At 32.3% G+C, this 19,676-nt stretch overlaps 1 protein-coding gene across 4 annotated transcripts in view; it reads left to right on the forward strand.

Annotated features, from left to right (window-relative positions):
* The window catches only part of LOC127704637 (retinoic acid receptor gamma-like), a 96,773-nt gene extending 77,973 nt beyond the window's left edge, over positions 1–18,800 (forward strand). For 3 of the 4 annotated variants that reach the window (XM_052208770.1, XM_052208776.1, XM_052208774.1), the window contains exons 2-7: positions 14,042–14,320; positions 14,526–14,682; positions 15,201–15,376; positions 17,352–17,532; positions 17,839–18,054; positions 18,544–18,800. In XM_052208770.1, coding sequence (XP_052064730.1) covers positions 14,042–14,320; positions 14,526–14,682; positions 15,201–15,376; positions 17,352–17,532; positions 17,839–18,054; positions 18,544–18,707 — 1,173 coding nt within the window. In that variant the 3' untranslated portion in view covers positions 18,708–18,800. Of the gene's footprint in view, positions 1–4,900; positions 4,945–14,041; positions 14,321–14,525; positions 14,683–15,200; positions 15,377–17,351; positions 17,533–17,838; positions 18,055–18,543 lie in introns of those variants that run through there. The other variant, XM_052208772.1, reaches the window with a different exon arrangement.
* The last annotated feature ends 876 nt before the right edge of the window (positions 18,801–19,676 follow it).

The following is a 19,676-nucleotide window of genomic DNA, read 5'->3' on the forward strand; positions in this document are numbered from 1 at the left end:
GGCTTTAATTACAACTATATGTAGTATAAAAAGCATAAGATTCTTAAAACTTATGATAAATTTAATGCAATTTATTTTTTTTTCAATTTTCTGCTCATTTTCTATGTTGAAAAATTTTGTTACGCTGTCCAAACATATTAACGTATATATGACACAAATTGTCAGTTTATTTCATATAATTGTCCTGTGACGTTTTGCTTTATTACAGAGACATAGAATTTACAATTTTACATATAAATCGTTTTGACTACATTACAAAAAAAAAAATTCCCCGTTTTTTTTTTTGTATCAGATTTGTTCCTTTTTCCCTACATTAATCAAATGTGTTCTTTTTTCCTAACACAGTTGTGACTTTTTTCTGTGACAATTTTTTACTTTTACCTATGTCGCATATACGGTCAGACGGGCTACTACGTTTGCGCGAATTTGAATTTAGACAGGTATTACGTTTGCGGGAACAAATGGTATATTCTTTGCTCGAATCAACTATCAACAAAGTATATTACCTGGGTTTTTATTTGTGACTTTATCCAGAGAATAACTTGAACTTCATGGAACTTTTGTTGAAAATTTATGAAATTGATAAACAATTTATATAATCAAAGAAGTCTTTATTCGTTTATATAAGAGGATAACCATAATTACGATTTTTTTGGGGTGTGTGACAGGAGGAGGAGGATCTTGAAAATGAATAATATGGCCTAGAAAGAACTGAATACAATGATAATTTTGACAAAGAATGGACTAAAAATGAATATTATGCAACACGAAGCCGTGGGAAAAAAATAATGAACATGCGAAGCAACAGATAAAAATGAACACTTCTGATTAATTCAATACCAAACAAATCCTCCTGCTCTCATTTTGCGCAACTGCTATCAACTTTCTCTGCTCAGCCTTGCTGAAAGAACTGACAATCACACTAAACATTTTCAATTTCAATTGACGAATTTTTAGTTACTGTTTTAAAATTCTAATTATACGCGCTATCGTAGCAACTTTTCAACACGTCAATTTCGCACAAACGCGTTTTAGCATTGTGTCGCGCAAAAGTGGAAAATTGCTCGCACAAACGTGGAAATTGCTCTCGAGCAAACGTAAAGCGGCGGGACAGACAGTGATAGGTCAGATAGAAAGTCACAAAGATGAAAGGTAAAAAAAGTCAAAAACAAAAAGTCATAATTAATCAGTTAATTATTTTGAAATTATAAGACAAATACAAGTCAATGATAAAGTCACTTCACAATCTTATTTTCTTTACAATCATGCCACAGAAAAATATGAAGAAGAATGGGCTTTAAGATATGCTATCAAAATAATGAAAAACTACTGTAAAAGACTTATGACAAAATTTAGAATATATGCTGATTTTCAGATAAAATTTTGCATTAAAATGTTATAACACAGTTAGAAGATATTTTATTTGTTAAGTATAAAATAAATTTGCAATAAAATATTGTCCCAAAATGTGGGAAAAAAATTACGAACTTATAAATTGATTAAAGATGTTTTGAAACAGAGAAGTGTTTGGATGAGTAAGAACATTTGAAGTTGAAACAGAAGTGTATTTGCTAACTTTTTGTGTTGTGTCGCTCCTTGACGATCATAAACAGGTCTTTATGAAACAAAACTGTAAATGGAAATATTGCTTTATATGTATAGATTAGATTAAAGATGAGAAACATGTTTTATATAATTATAAGATTGCCCTTTGTATGCCATTTGACGTAAAAGTTTATTTTTATGAAACTAAAAGAAGTAATGCTGATATTTTTATTTTATCTGATGATGATAAGTTTATGTATCTTTTTAAAAGTATAATATTTAAATTTTATCTTTGTCAATTCACAATTTTGCTATAGCAACTAGTTGTTATGGTAAAACTATGAATTTCCAAAGACGGAATTTTGATATAATAAAAATACCGAGCGTTATGATATGGTTGCCAAGATCTGTTTTAATATTCTAAGTAAAAGAAATAGTTTTTTTATATGCTTGACTGAAAGTAATGTTATAGAATTGAAATGCTTTATAGACATGATAAATATATAGTTTTAATTGAATCAAATTTCTACAGTCTCTCATAATTCTTTATAGAATTACATTTGTATTTAAACTTATCAAATTCTGTTTTAAACAATGTATGTATTATGATAATTGTGTATTATATGTATAACACGAGGTGAGACTTTAAAAATCTTTGAAATCTGAATCTTTGCAAAAAATACAAGTTCCCAAAGATAATATTTGACATATATTTTAAGTTGCAAACATAAACATTTACAAAAATAAGGTTCATATTTTTAAAAATTGATTCCCATTAAAGCAATGTAACTATAGATACTAAGACATATTAATAACCATCTGATGTTAATGAAGCATACACAATCAAAAACTACTTTCTATAAAAAGTATCTTACTATTTCGGGATGATCTTTTTAGAATTACCTTTTAAACATAAGAGGCACTTTCCTGAAAACTTTCGGTCACGGGTTTTTCATATGTTATACAACTACGTGTTTGTTCTTCTTCAAACAATATAAGACGTGGACAATTAAAAAGTTAGAAACACATTTTATTCAGGATTGTCTACGAAAGAGTTTCAGCGCCACACACTTTTTTTATTTTTCCCTATGTTTGCAAAATATAGGTTGTATTATCTCGCAAAGGTTAACTTTATAACGCAAAAGTTTGCGTTATCTCGCAAAGGCTTGTGTTAAATCGCAAAGTTTTGCGTGATCTTGTACAGGTTTGTGCTATATTGCAAAAGTTTGCGTTATAACGTAAAAATTTGCGTGATCTCGCAAAGGTTTGTGTTAACGCAAACATATGAAGAAATATCAAAAAGAAAAGTTTGTGTGGCGCTTATACGCTTCCGTAAATGTCAGCATTTTTTGTGAATACCTTTTTTTATTTCAGATGGTGTAAATTTTTTACCTCAAGTCTAAAAATAGTTTAAACTTTGTCATATTATATGTAAGATGTTGATTGATTGCCAATGAGACAACTTTCTTCTAAAAATCAAATGACTTAAATGTAAGCAACTTAGGGGCGCTGCATGGCCTTCTACAAAGAGTAAAATTTAGATGTTTTTTAACTCTTTCGAAGCGGACCTATACGGCCCCCCATTTTTTGGTGTGTTTCGTGTATCTCAGTCTTTAGTTTTCCATGATGTGTTTTGTGTACTATTTTTGTCTGTCGGTCTTTTTCTGTCTTATCTATGGTGTTGTTAGTTTATTTTCGACTTATGAGTTTGCATGTCCCTTTGGTATCTTTCGCTTTTCTGCTACATTCGAAAGACAGCCATTAAATTTTTCAAAGCAAAACCGGTATTAGAAGTATTTTGCGATTTAAAGCTAACAAGTGAAACTGTGAAGCTTCACCACTGAATATAGGTACCCCCGATTGTTAAGTCAGGTAAGGTCAAATTATTCTTATTTTCATTATATTCTACCTTTTGCTGACATTCAAAGTTTTGTTATACTGATTCTCGATTATGTAGCTACTATTTAAGGCTGAAATCGTTAGAATCGGACAGGGTGGTGCCTGTTCAAAGAAGTATGTGACGAGTTCAACCTTCTTACAACCACATTTATCCTTCAACTATTTATTTTACGTTTTAGTAGAACAAAGTTATATCATATATAACGAACAACACTGTATTTCGAAATAAACTTTTGTTTTCACGGAGAAATTCATGTAAATAAAGCGGATAAATTGAACGTCGAATGGTTTTTTACTGTACGGTGTGTAGATATTTTTTTGCTTTCCACCACTTTGGGGGTACCTTTATCTGGCGGTGATGCTTCACAGTGAGTACATATATCATTTTTAAAAGATATTATGGAAAACAACACCCACAAAATGTAAATTTTGATCCCAAGCGTCGTTTAAGATCAAGCTGATGTTTCAAGTTTCATTTCTAAAGTACCCTATATTTTCATGAAAACAGAAAATATTTTATTGAAAGTGAAATATAAAGCGAAAGAAGGGCTTCCTATAAAAAGCAGCAACATGTTAAAGGCATTTGAAGTATACCAATTCCAGAAAGAGCACTCGAATTTGCATTCCAAACTAAACAGTATATTAAATGCACGGCAAGTCGAATAGTCATCTATCTCTTCTTTATTTTCTTTTTCTTATTTCTTTTTTTAACAATTTTTGACTTGAATTGTTCCTTCAAATTCTTCTCATTTCATGTAGCTACTTCATATATAAGTCATGCACGAACAAACCTCCTGTCATTAATCCTGGGTATTGGATGCATATTTAATATCTAGAAATTTGTGACTTCATTCAGTGATTTTAAGGAATTTCGTCCTTCATTTTGATTTCAACGTTCTTATGTAACATAAAAGGGTCATAAACAGGTACTCCGGAATATTCCGGAGAGGACGGAAATTTTAATTATGGACATGGTAAGTGACTCCGGAATATTCCGGAGTGGTCGGAGTCCGGATCCAAGGTGTCTCCGGAATATTCCGGAGTGAGGGAACCGGGATTCAGGTCGACTCCGGAATATTCCGGAGTGGTCCGGAATATTCCGGAGTGAGGGAACCGGGATCCACGTCGACTCCGGAATATTCCGTAGTGTCCGGAATATTCCGGAGTGAGGGAACGGGGATCCAGGGTGAGGGAATCGGGATTCAGGCGGAGGGAGGATCCTAATCGAGGACTCGTATCGCAGGTAAGATCCTTTATGTCAGTAACTAGTACAAGATGTAATCTAAACTGTTCATCGTTTAACAAAGGTTTTAAATAGTCTCGCGTGTTCCCATAAACACAAAAGTTTAAATCTATTTTAAAGAATATTTAATTTATTTCTAGTACAGGAAGGTAATGGTATAATATAGTAAGTAAAATCTTTCTTTTATAAATAATATTAAATAGTAATTTGTAGTTTTATATAGACTATCGGATTTTTATGGATACAGATGAATGCAGGTATTTTTATTTAACATCTTTATTTTGTTTCATATATTTATAGACATATGAACACTTTTCCCTTGTATTTGATTCACTGAAAACATAAAAACAAGTCGACACCGGGTTTTTCTCATTGTTGAAGGCCGTACGGTTGCCTATAATTGCTAACATCCACTTCATTTGAACTTTGTCGGATAGTTGTCTCATTGGGAATCATACCACATCTCCTTATTTTTATATAAGAGAGTATTATAAAAAAAAGAGGCGGATCATACCGAAGGGATGTACAAACTCATAAGTCAAAGAATTGTACTCTTTAAGATAGGTTTATAATAATTTTAAAACTGTACAACATTTTCCCTATATCCTTTGTCGAGTGGTTGTCGTCGGTTCATGTCTGTCATATTTGTTTTTCGTAAATTGATTTTGCTATGAATTAGGCCGTTAGTTTTCTCGTTTGAATTGATTCATATTTTTCAGGTCGGGGTCTTTTAAAGCCGACTATATGGTATGGGTTTTCCTCATTGTTGAAGTCCGTACGGTGAACTATAACGGCTTACATCCACTTCATTTGAACTCTGGTGGATAGTTGTCTCATTGGCAATCAAACCACATCTCGTTATAATTATATTAAAAAAAAATATATATCGAAGAACATCCAAAACATTACGAATATTTATTTGTAGATGAAAAACGATACACAGGTACACTAAATCGACTTTTTGATTTTGGTTAATTATGTACTTGCTATTCTGTCTGTTTGATTGAATGTATTTTGTTGATCGTCGAGTTTTAAATTTAAGGCATATTCAGGACGAGAACAAATTAATTATTGTGTCAAATAATTAGGTTATGCAGTTGATGACAGAGAAGAAGGCGGAAAATTCAGAATGCAACTGAAATATCCACTAGTAAATGAATTTTAGTCTCACGAGGCCAGTTTTGATTGATTCATTGATTGATTGGTGATGGCTTTACGTCGCATCAGCACAAAATGCTATGTCGCCAGTTTTGATCTTAATATCATCTGAAAAGTCAGAATAAGTCATGTTCCGTCTTTTTGTTAATCAAAAGGCAAAGGATACTAATTGGATATTAAAACTCATAAGTCGGAATCAAACTGACAATGCCATGGCAAAAAACGAAAAGCGACCAAAAGACCTCCTGATATTGTATGGAAATTTCCATATGGTTTCACTGTTGGAGGTTCATGCAGTATAATATCCCTTTTTTGCTAACTTTTGTGGTTACTAGTTTATTGGCACTGACTATCTCTCTTTTTTAAAATTAAATGAATTTTAAAAATGATTTTCCTTATGTAGTTTTTGAATTGTTGATTCGGTAAAGTTAATATTATTGAGTTAAGTTTTAGTTTCTTAAAAACAATTGAATGTTATTTGTTTGTCTGATTTTTAAATATAAGTTTTTAATAACATTTTTTTAAAAGATAAACATGTCTTCCCGGATGCAATTGTTTATAGGGCAAATAGTAAGCCTTCAAACAGGCCACATGCGGACGCCTGAAGATTGCGAGGCACTACCCAACCGAACGTGTCTAAGTATTCATGCATCCCGCAAAACTAAACTGACACACTCGACATGGGACTTATTGATTGACAGTGGAAATCTAGGTGACCATATTTCTATTCACCAGTCCACCATTTGGCTCTAAGCAACACATTAATGTGTTTATGGAATATTACTTCATGAGTTTATAATACAGGTCAGTTAAAGTCAAACCAAATTTCGGACAATAACATTTATCCTGTTTATGGTTATAGGTTTGTTTGGACTCACTTATGATTACATACTGTAGTTCTAGTTATTGTTTTCACCCTTTGTCCAAAAATTAGGTTGACTTCAAGCAAATGATTATTTCTTTTGAAATTCTTGATAAATGAAATGGATATATGTATTTAAAGGTTGTTAAACTTGACCTATCTACTGGACTGTATATACCCGGTAATTCCTGTTAAAAAAGATTAAATATAACCACGTTATAAGCTGAAGAATATGTGTACCATGTAGTTTTAAAACATAGACTTTGTTCGAAAAATCTTCGTAAATTCGGACTATTAGCTACATATACTTTGTTTGCAATGTATCGACAATAAATAAAACTTTGATTTGATTTGATTTGATTTAAGATCTAAATGTTAATTACAGTAGTAATACAATGCTTGTCCATCGTTAATAAATAAATTCATTTTATAATTTCTCGACCACTGTCTGTCTCAAAACTGTTAGCTGTAACGTTATTCGTACAAAGGCCACCATATTATCACTGTGTACCTAGATTCATGAAACCAGAACGTAATTAAAAGCAAGTGGTTCAAACTCGAAGCATCAGTTTTTAAAAAAATGTAAGAAGAAATCAGAGAGGCAATCAAAATTTTAACAACAACTCACAAAACTATACACAGAACACAAGTATACGTACATATACGGTAACACTGAAGATTCAACAATGCCTCCGTCACATGTATACGTACCTATACGGTAACACTGAAGATTCAACAATGCCTCCGTCACATGTATACGTACCTATACGGTAACACTGAAGATTCTACCCCATTGCCATACGTACATGTATACGTACCTATACGATAACACTGAAGATTCTTCACTGCCTCATTTACATGTACACGTACCAATACGATAAGACTGAAGATTCCATACTGCCTCACTTACATGTTAACGTACTAATACGGTAACACTGAAGATTCCGCCATATTGCCTAAACTACATGTACACGCACCTATACGGTAGCAATAAAGACTGTGAAATATACTTAAATGTTTAGCAGTTATAAAAGTTCAACTACATACATGGTGTCGACCCCGGTTTTTACTTTTTCGGAACACAATTAAAGATCTTCCATCAACACCAAATGTTCCAAAAAGTTTTCCCTGTTTGTCCTCAGAATTTCCATTTTGATTCCCTTCTTATCAAGCTTGTGAGACGAGAATAAATTACACAAAAATTACGACAAAAGGGACTATTATTTTTCCTATTGTTAATTTTCCTTTTTTGGACGGTGGTGTTCCTTTGGCACCGTCTTACGGTGTTTATATATCCCAAACTCGTTCGCTATGCCTGTGTCGTTTTGTGACGCATTTAATGTCGGTTATAAGCTCATTAGAGCTTATGTTGTCTCTGTTTGTATACCTTGCCGACTCTAAATAAAGCTTATTTATTATTTATTTATTATTATTTATTATAAATTCAATGAGCGTAATCTATGTATTACTGGTAAATTTTTAAGTCAGGGATTTCGTTACTACAAATTACTTAAAACCTTTACTAAATTCTTCCAAAGATTTGGTTTGGAAGTTTTGCCGTTCTTGTAGACAACTTATTTCAAACGGAATAGCACATCCTAATTTTAACGGTGATGTTGTTTACCGAGTCCGGAAATTTTGATACAATCCGGGTAAACTTATCCATCCTTTAAATAAACTTATATTGAAAGGTTACTAATTCAACACTGTAATTAAATCTTCGAATATTGTTTTTATTGGTATGAATATTGATTTTGTTATCAGTAAATTACATACTAAATATCATTGTTATACACATATGTACTTTCACGGTTCTACAATCTGTAGATACCTATAGTTTGGCATTGCGCAAGGTCATGTTTTTTTCTGATTGATAATGGCGTCTTCACACTAAATCTATTGAATGTTGGATGTGTACTGCTTGATATTTTAGTCTTAGATACATGGTTTTTTATTAGCTGTTATTGGCTTCGAACTAGCTGTCAATAACTGCGATTACTCTCAGATCTGTACTTTGTGTCTATTTTGTTTTGAGGGACGTATAAATACCCTGCCACGTCCAGTCTGTTTTATTGTTGGATGTTTTTCTGCTTGATATCCATCTGATGAGTTATACCCTTTCAATTGGTTTTATAGTTTGATCTTATATTGTACTGCTACACTACTGTCCAGGGTTAGGGGAAGGTTGGCACCTTCAAACATATTTAACCTCAACACATTTTTATGTGCCTGTCCCAAGTCAGTAGTCTGTAGTTCAGTGGTTGTCGTTGGTTCTTGTCGGTCATATTTGTTTTTCGTAAATTACTTTGTTATAAATTAGGCCGTTAGTTTTCGCAATTAAATTGTTTCATATTTGTAATGTCACGGCCTTTTATAGCCGATTATACGGTAAGGATTTTTCTCATTGTTGAAGGCCGTACGGTTGCCTATTATTGCTCACATCCACTTCATTTTAACTTTGGTGGCTAGTTGTATCATTGGAAATCATTTTTATAGTGTGCACGGTTGTATCATCATTTTTTTTAGTACATCTATATGCTATATATATATATATATATTTATAGTTAAACGCTAAATTGCACCTTCTTCTATATTGCTTTTTTTAACTAGATTTCTCTTGATGAATTGGATTTGAAAAAACCAGTATATCCACCCTTGTGTTTTGATTTGGTAAATATGTTGTTGATTTGATTTTTAAAACAATGATATTCATTTCGGTCGATATTCACTTCGGCCGTTCGCCTTAGTGAATATCAGTTTTTCAAAGGTCAATTGCATTGGAATCCCATATTGGCCCCGGTTATTTGACCCGGGCAGCAATATGACTTGGGCAAATCAGCGTTTATTACATATGCAAAACCCGATGTATTCGTAACAAATATGTGATAAAACCACATATTTACCTCATCAAATGACAGTTATTGTATAATTTTATTGCAGTTATTGGTGGTAGCTAAATTTATTGTAAAATTTGGAAATATTTTCTATAATTAACAAAATACTGTTTGATGTTATATAATACGTATTTTCGTTTGTTCATTGTCGAGCCTGCGACTTTTGTCGCAAAAGCGAGACATAGCGATCCTACATTCCGTCGTCGTCGTCGTCGTCGTCGGCGGCGTCCACAAATATTCACCCTGTGGTTAAAGTTTTTGAAATTTTAATAACTTTCTTAAACTCTCCTGCATTTCAACCAAACTTGGACAGAAGCTTGTTTATGATCATAAGATAGTATCCAGAAGAAAATTTTGTAAAAAAAAAATCCTGTTTATCCGTATTTTACTCATATATGGACTTAGTTTTTCTGCCAGTTAACATTACATTCACTCTGTGGTTAAAGCTTTCAAAATTTTAATAACTTTCTTAAACTATCCTGGATTTGTACCACACTTGGACAGAAGCTTCTTTATGAACAAAAGCTAGTATCTAGAAGGAAATTTTGTAAAAATTTATTTCCTGTTTTTCCGTATATTACTTATAGATGGACTTAGTTTTATTCCAGTTAACATTAGTTTTATTCCAGTTAACATTGCGTACAGTCTGCAATTAAAGTTTTTAAAACATTTATTTGATTCATAAACGTTCTTGGATTTTTACCAAACTTGAACAGAACTTCTTACAATCAAAAGATAGTATCTAGAGGAAAAATTTTTAATAATGTTTTCCCCTTTTTTATTTAGCCTGCGACTAACAGCAAAAGTAGGCGAGACACTGGGTTCCGCGGAACCCTTACGAATTTTTTACATTTATTTTGCTTTTTATTGTTCGGTCAATAACAGATTAAAATGTTCTTCCTTGACGACTTTAAATACACTTGAAGATAATCATCAAACCCATTTAAATATAGACTGAAAAGACGGTCACCGATATCCAATACATGTTTCTTATGTTTATTTATCCCAATACAACAAACAGTTTAAACTGTCGCAAACTATATAAGTACAACTATTTATGTCCATACTCAGTTCGGAGAAACGGAGAAATGTAAGCACTTTTGAATTCTACCCCAAAACAAATTATCCATTAACATCATCGACCCTAAAACTAAACTTTAATTGATTACAGCTGCAATCAAGTTCATTAAAGGAAACTATACTAATAATCCGCTGAAATTATTTCACACTAGGACAAAGTTGTCTAAAATCTTTACTTAAAATTCAGCCCCTCTACAGCTTTATGGTTGTTCTTTGATTGTGGCGTATGAATGAACATGTAATTAAATTACAGATGCTTAAGACGGCTCAAAACTTCAAGTTTGCCAAGTTTTGAATAATCATCGCAAAAATAAATAAGAAGCGAAATCTTCACCATGTTCACTAAAAATAAAGATTCCGTGTGAAGACAATCTCACCACGACATAGCCTTTTGCGATGAGGCGGCGTAACGCAAACATCAATTAATCAATATTTTGGAAGAAAGTCCTTCTTTTTGTGTCAAATAATATTAGTTCATGTTAGTCAAGGATGCCCTCCGTGTCTAATATTTACAAAACAATGTATTACACTGGATAACATTTTATTATATGGATATGTGTAACTTTGTTGTTAAATCTTTAATGTGAACATGGTGAATTATTTAAATTCATCGATATTCAAAATCCAGTATGATTTAAACAATTTCGGGGTTTGATCTGTGACTGAAAACCAAATTTAGGGAAAATGACCCCTACCTCTTTTCGAGTTGTTGAATAGGAGCATATATATTTGACCGATCACCGAAAAAGAGAATTATTATGATATCGACATGCAGAAAAATACAATGAACCACACATACATCATGGGCACCTTAAAAGGGTACTAATGTATGTGGAACACGACTGATGTTAAAACGTACTTGAAGTCATATGAAACGAGTTTCTTGTTATTATAATGTTGTGGAAATTATTGAACAAATGCATGCATATATACTTAACCAAGTCCTCTTTGCACGTTATTATGTTATCGACAATTGATATTTCTTTTAGTGATTATTGATCGCAAACTAATTAACTTTCGAGTCCACGTACACTTGCTTTATAGTAAAAATTAGCCATTCAAGTATAGAAAACATATTCAAGGTCAACATTTCTTTTTTAATTTGTGTTATCACATGACTTGAAGGGAAACACAATAACCGTTTTGAACTTGTAAGGAACAAAGCCGCTTATATAAAAGTGCAATATCGTATTTAAAAAAAAAAAACAAGAACAAAGACGATATGAACTAAAATCAAACTCGAACTTTTAAATATAGAAATGGATCATCGGCTTTTGTATTTTAATACATATCGTATTTCATGCATACACGTGTCGTTTTATATTTATAAAAATATACAATTGATCTGAGTGTATAGCTTCTCTTTTTGAAACACTGAATTGGCATTCAGAAATTAAAGAAATTTAAGAAAAAAATAGTTGTTCAGTTATACATGTATATATATGCTCATTGAACAAAGACGATATGAACTAAAATCAAACTCGAACTTTTAAATATAGAAATGGATCATCGGCTTTTGTATTTTAATACATATCGTATTTAATGCATACACGTGTCGTTTTATATTTATAAATATATACAATTGATCTGAGTGTATAGCTTCTCTTTTTGAAACACTGAATTGGCATTCAGAAATTAAAGAAATTTAAGAAAAAAATAGTTGTTCAGTTATACATGTATATATATATGCTCATTGTTTCCTTTGCGAAAAATTGAGAATGGAAATGAGGAATGTGTCAAAGAGACAACAACCCGACCAGAGAACAGACAACACATATTCTAATGGTTAAATCAAATATTTAGATGAATGTTTCACTATGCAACTCATTGCACGCGTGGACTTTGATTAATTTACCACAAGTGGTCACACAACTGTCCAAGGATAGGGGAGGGTAGGAGCGCCGCAAACATGATTAACCCCGCCACATTCTGTATGTGCCTGTCCTAAGTCAGGGGCCTGTAATTCAGTGGTTGTAGTTTGTTGCTGTATATCATATTTATTTTTCGTTTATTGCTTTGTAAACAAATCAGACTGTTAGTTTTCTCGTTTGAATTGTTTTACATTTGTCATTTTGGGGCCTAATATAGCTTACTTATGTATGCAGAATGAGTTTTGCTCATTTTTTGAAGGTCGTACGGTTACCCATAGTTGTCAACTTCTATGTCATTTGGTCTCTAGTAGAGAGTTGTCTCATTGGCAATCATGCCACATGTTCTTATTCTAATATAGGTCGAAAGCAAAGTCAAATATATTACTGATTCAGTAGCACCTTTTTTGGTTGAATGAATGAAACTTGAAGGTATACCTCTATGAGACAGCGGGGCCTCGGTGGCCGAGTGGTCTAAGTAGTCGAACTACTGTATCACTAGCCAGTCAACACTGAGGTTGTGAGTTCGAATCTCGCACGGGGCAGGTGCACTCGACTCCAATCTTAATTGACTAGGATTGTCAGTTTTCCTACCGAAGGTCGGTGGTTCTCTCCGGGAACTCCGGATTCCTCCACCAGTAATAACTGACCGCCACGAAATAGCACAAGAGTGTTGAAAGTGGCGTTAAACACCAATCAATCAATCTACGAGACAGCAATTAAACGACACAAAATCTCAAAGAGTTCGTATTCGTTGTATAAGCTGTAGTATCATCTATTTATTCGTTTTAAGTATAAGATCAATTGTATGTGTGATGTGTTTTTGTTTTGTTGCCTTTGAATTGAGGGGTTTTGCTATTGGAGTCTGTATTTGATATCTAAATGTCCGTTCATTACTGCTGTTTATGAAACTTTCAGTCATTTTATCCTATTTGGTGTACCTTCCTTGTATCTTTTTCTCTAGAATGTACATTTCCATCGTATCTATTGTTTCATGCACGTAACTATCATAATAATGTTTTTATGTACATCGTCCATATCTTGACCTGTTTATTTTTTTTTATTAAGATACAGAAAACAACCTTCATGTCTCTCTTTTTTCATACACATAACACATATATATATATCTTCTTTTTATATTTTGTTATAAATATCTCTTAGATATATAGATAGTTTTGATCTTCGATCTTTTCATAGTGCATTCTAGATATTTGCTTTATACCTATGTCATGCTTTGTTCATTGTTTTTAAATAAAAGTTGCACGATTTATCCCCGTGAAATACTATTATTCATTCTGAGATCATGCGAATCCCACCAATTTCACTACTATCTTACCTGTGACGTCTGAAGTAACATTTATGTTCATATGGCAAGAAGCGACAGAAGAAAAACATGTAGTCTTTATTTGTGCGAAGGCATATGATATAATTAATTTTGAATCAAACGAGCATTATTTATTTCGAAGTACATGACACCTTCTTTATATTGTAGAAACAGATCACAATGAATTACCTCCCCCTGGGTCAAGAACTATTGCATCATCAAACATCACTTTCAAATTTACCACAGAATTACTCGATGGAAACAGACTTCTCACTAGATACGACCTATCATCCAGTCAAAACCGAGGATATAACTCTTGATGTGAATTCTAGGAAAAACAGTGCAAATTCAAGAGGTCAGATGACTTCCTTTCTTCCACCTTGCAGAATATGTGGTGACAAAGCATCAGGGTTTCATTATGGCGCCAATACTTGTGAAGCTTGTAAGGTATGATTGTGATCAGATTTTATTCATATAATGGCTGTATAATCACCAGAACGTTGGGACAACATATATATTAATACCTACCCTCTATATATAAAGTGCATAATTAATTTCCAGTAGAATAGTTTGATTATATTTGTTTTGATTCATTCGCTTTGCATAGTCTCAATTATGACACTAATAAATATTTTTTTGTTTACAATTTCAGGGATTTTTTCGTCGTAGTATTGTACGAGAACAGAAAGACGAAGATTTTGAATATCGATGTATCAATGATAAAAAGTGTGTTCTAACTGCTGGGAAATTAAGACTTTGTGCATATTGTCGGTATCAAAAATGTTTGACGATTGGCATGTCTAAACGTGGTATGTCTTTGTTTAACATCTTATTTGTCAATTATAGAAGAAATACGAGCAAGTAAATTAAAATACAAGTAGAATACAAAATACAAGAAGAAATATCAGCATGCAGATAGATCCCTTTGCATACAAAAAGTAGAGAGAAAAAAACCCAGAAAACACGTACATATATTTAGAAAATCCCTTAGAAAGTACTGAACAGAAATAAAAAAAGTGAAAAAACAGATCTAGCCAAACGAGACAGTATGAACAAAGACCAGGTCATACTAGAAACAATGTAGTATGAATAAATATCAGAGGAGGTATAACCAATAGGAAAGTTGAATTAACACTATAATGTGTCTAAATGGATAATAAACGTATGTGTAAGGACTATGTGCAATTGACATTTGAAAACATTTCAGTATGAAATAAATTAGCCAGAAATTCAACAGAGGGTACGCAGTGTTATACTGTTTATAGTTATACAACAAGGCAGCTATACACATGATAGACGAACTCATAATGTTTTATTCTATTTATAGCTATAAAACAAGGCAGATATACTCATGCTAGACGAACTCAGTATATCAATGAAGTGAAACATCATGATATTAAAACAGAACCAGATCTCAGAGAAACAATTCCTATTGACAATAATGAAGCATTGAACTTTATCGATAGTCTCATAGCTGTGCAGGACAAGCATTCACACAAATGTGTAAGTACATACTACATACATCATTGATATGCTATCGCTCGGGATAAAATAATCAAATTAGATGGCTAAATGAAAACAAATCATCTACGGCTGCCATGAATTATTTCTTAATTAATATTGTTTAAAATCTTATTAAAAGCAAACAAAATTTTGTTAACAGATAAACTAAGGTAAGATATGATAAAATATGAAGTTTATATCCGCTATAACAAATTGAAATTAGCGAGTTCATCATAACAAAAATAAAAAAAATAAAATAGAAATAAGCTGGGTTTATCCTATATACTCTTGATGGAGTAAAATTATAAAAAGTGGTTTCTGGTGTTAAATGTGAAATTTTTTTGTCGAGTAAAAGTAAAGGTTCACATTATTTAATTGTTGCTTTAATCATAAAATAATTTGGCATCAATAATAAGTTTTAAATGAGATTAAAAAATATTTATTAGATTTACTGAATTTTAGGTTCTTTTTTGTTTTTGTTTGTACAGATATACACATTATATTTCAGACTCGCTGTTCGGTTATATGCCCTTTATTAAATTAAAACACTGTATTCTGTCCTTCTGTTGACAAGAATTATGTTCACTACTATAAAGTCCTTTAGATATATGTCTGTCTATTTATATTTATACATTGACTTTTTTCCAGAGTTTTCAATCTGTCCATATGTAGCTGGAAAAATCAGTTTTCTGGTTTTGTTCTCAATACTGTCCACTAATTTGCTAGAGTTGTTGAAAACTTCTTTAAATTTTGTACAGTCTATTATTAGCCGTGAAATTGCTGTCTTGTCTTTAAAAAAGTTTTTCCATTTTTCACCAGTAATCTCATTGGTAATGACTTCTCTTATTTCTGTGAATACTTTTCTCTTGTTGTACTTAATATTGGACAGGAAATGTATTACGTCCGCATTATCACTGCAACAAAGTGAGCATGTTACTTCTGCTGTATAATGGGTGAATTTGTGTTAACATGCTCATCTTTTAAAATAAATATGTTCAACCTTATGTGATGTTCAAGTAACTTTATTTCTGTTCAGATGTGTGTTTTTAAATTTTACACCAACCCTCAGATTCGAGACGAATACAGCTTCTCTTCGTACCAAAGGAAAATAAAACTTAAAAGTCGCATTATAAGCTCTGATAATTTTAATCTCTCCAAATTAGGACATCATCAGCCTAAATACTTGCACATTGTCGTGACCTAGTTGTCAGGCCATTCATAGTTCATTGTATGTCTTATAAATTAAAACAACAGTAGTTACCGATGTTCAAATCTCGTTAATTGAATAGGAAGAAACATATCTAGATAGTAAACAAAAACTGAGAGGATCGCAAGAGCTCCAAAAGGAGAGAGACCGGTGCATCGGCAGGATAATCGAATCCTGCATGCATTTGGTTAGCACCCAATTACTGTTATGTGTGTACCTGTTGCAAATCATAAAGAGAAAATAAGCCATAGAGCTTATAGTCTACAACTTTTTATCGATGCAGTGATGATACACAAGTAAAAAAAATGAGAACATTAAATAATTTCATTCGTCCGAAGCGCTTTTCTGGATTTACCTTCATCATGAACGCTCAAAGCCGAATATTTGAAACCAGAGGGATGTATAAGGACCGAAACAGTTGAAGAGCTATATGAAATAGGCAAATTCATCTAAGGTCAACTTTGCCTGAGAGAGTTGAAACCTTAGTTTCTATGTAATTTCAAAATTTATGAACGGACAATTTTTGAAAAGTTATAAATCATGTCAATACCGAAGTACTGACTACTGAGCTGATGATACCTTCGGGGACTGATAGTCCGCCAGCAGAGGTATCGACCCAGTGCTGTAAAAAATGAGAAAAACACGTTAAATAATCTAATGCGTTCGAAGCGCTTTTCTGGATTTACCTTACGTTTGTGAAACGTGTGTTGAAGAAATGTGCAGTCTTTTACCAACAATAACAAATTAATGTTTAGTATGTCTTTTTAGTATGACCGATTGGATGTGAATCATAACAACGAAGTTTCAAGTCCTGCTTTATACAAAGACAGGGTTGGTTACAGTATTGTGGATACGTTTGAATCTTCTGTAACTTTGATGGTAGAATTCATGAGGTGTATTTCAGGATTTCCCCAGCTTCAAATAAATGACCAATCAGAGCTTTTGAAAGGTATGTCACATCCTATCATAACCTATCAAAACTCTTTTAAAGCTCTATCATGTAGCATTTTTATATTGCTTTTTCACAAAATAATTTCGAAAGTTAAAACGTTCTTGGAGGATAGCTGCATAACCAATTATTCAGTTGCACCTCAAAGTTTGACATCTGTTTGCTTGACACATATCTTGAATATGTTTGTAAACGTTGACCTGGTGGCATCATGCCTGTTATTATTTTAGAAAATGTACTCGCTATGTATTTATACTTCAATATATGTTCAATACATAGATGAAATTCTTTTCTTCTTTTCTACAGGCAGTCATTCGGACTTTTTCCTTTTAGGAGAAATATATAATCCAATGTTTAATCGAGAGCACAAAGGAATACACAACATCTCTAAATGGCCTGTTCAACATTTATATTCAAAGTCGAAACTTCAAGATGTTTATAAATTCATTTCAAAATCTCAAGAACTTTCAATTTCAAAGGAAGAATCAACGTTACTACGTGCTATTGCAGTGCTATCAACAGGTATAGTAATAATTATATTGCTAATTATTAAAAGAACTACGGAAATATACCAGATATATAACGGTGTGATTACTGGTTGTAATGTATAACACTATAATACGATATACTATGTTGAATGTAAATCCAAACTTGTACATGCTATTCTAGTTTGAAACACAAGAGCACATTGTAAAATCTATAACGCAATTCAGCATGTCCAATAAGGATGGTATCTTCTTTCATACAGTATATTTTTGAAAAATTGAAACCAATCAAAATATTTGTTGTTTTTGTAATAAAAATGGCTCCCAAAAAGATATATTCTTATGATTTTTTTAATGAAATGAAAAGTTCCAAAAGATCAATTAGTTATAAATCTTTACATAAACCTTGCTGACTTAAATAAAAATGCCAACCGACAATATAGGGTCACTTATAATTGAAATTGCAGATACAACCTGAATATTGTACGTGATATATTGTTTAAAATTATCTTTTTTTGTTGAATAGACCGAGTAGATTTGTGTGATCCAGAAGAGGTAGAAAAAATGCAGTGGTTTTGTGTAAACTGTCTGCGGATGTTGACAACCAGATATTATATCAATCCTAATCAAAGACTGTGGCAGCTATTGGATCGTATTACTTCACTACGTACACTATCACCGGATTACTGACATTGTTACATAGATTTATTAAATTTTAGTGCCGATACATATATTTTTATCAAATGTCTCCATGTCAATCATAATTATATTTATATAAATATATGTTTTACGTTTAAATATTTTTTTAACATAAACAATCCAATGCAATAGTATGTAGAACAACAAGGTTTTTTAAATATTATTTTCGCTAATCTTGAGGCGTCTCAGTTCTTTGAGTATGAAGTGTTTCTCGTTCTCAGTAGATGCACAGGTTCTGACATAATTCATTTATTTTTTTTCACAAATTCCTCGTTGATAAACTAAGAAATTACTGAGAAACTAAGATTCCAACTCCTTCAGGTAAAGTTGACCTCAGCTCAATTTGGGTATTCGGTTTAGGTTCCTTTTCGTCATATATCTCACAAAAGAGAGGCGATACTAAAGGAACATTCAAACTCATAAGTCGAAAATAAACTGACAACGCCATGGTTAAAAAAGCAAAAGACCAACAGACAAACAACAGTACACAAAACACAACAGAGTAAACTGAAGACTGAGCAACACGAACCCCACCAAAAACTGGGGGTGATCCTAACTATACATCCCTAACTTTCAAGTGGTTGTTTGGGTTTGAGCGTTCCTGATGTAGTTTAATCCAGAAATAAAGCGCTTCGGACGAACGACATTTATAAAGTGTTATTTTCATTCCCTGCAATATTGAATATTATTAAACGTTTGTTTACATGGTTTTCCCTGTCAGCTGTTACAAAAAAATATGTTCGGTATATGGTCATTCTTTTCTTCTTCGAAATTCTTATCCAAGAAGTGTTTTAAGAAATAAATATAAGAAGTCACAAATGACACTAATAAATTCCATGTTCTAAAACCAAATCTAGGTAAGGCTATATATGCATATGGGTTGACTGATGTCTAGTTATAAAACAGACAAAACTTTACCATATGAGCCCCAAGCAAAGCCAGACCAGATGCTTCGATAAC

This window comes from Mytilus californianus, unplaced genomic scaffold (genome assembly GCF_021869535.1).
Source record: "Mytilus californianus isolate M0D057914Y unplaced genomic scaffold, xbMytCali1.0.p SCAF_6, whole genome shotgun sequence".
Lineage (NCBI taxonomy): Eukaryota > Metazoa > Mollusca > Bivalvia > Mytilida > Mytilidae > Mytilus > Mytilus californianus.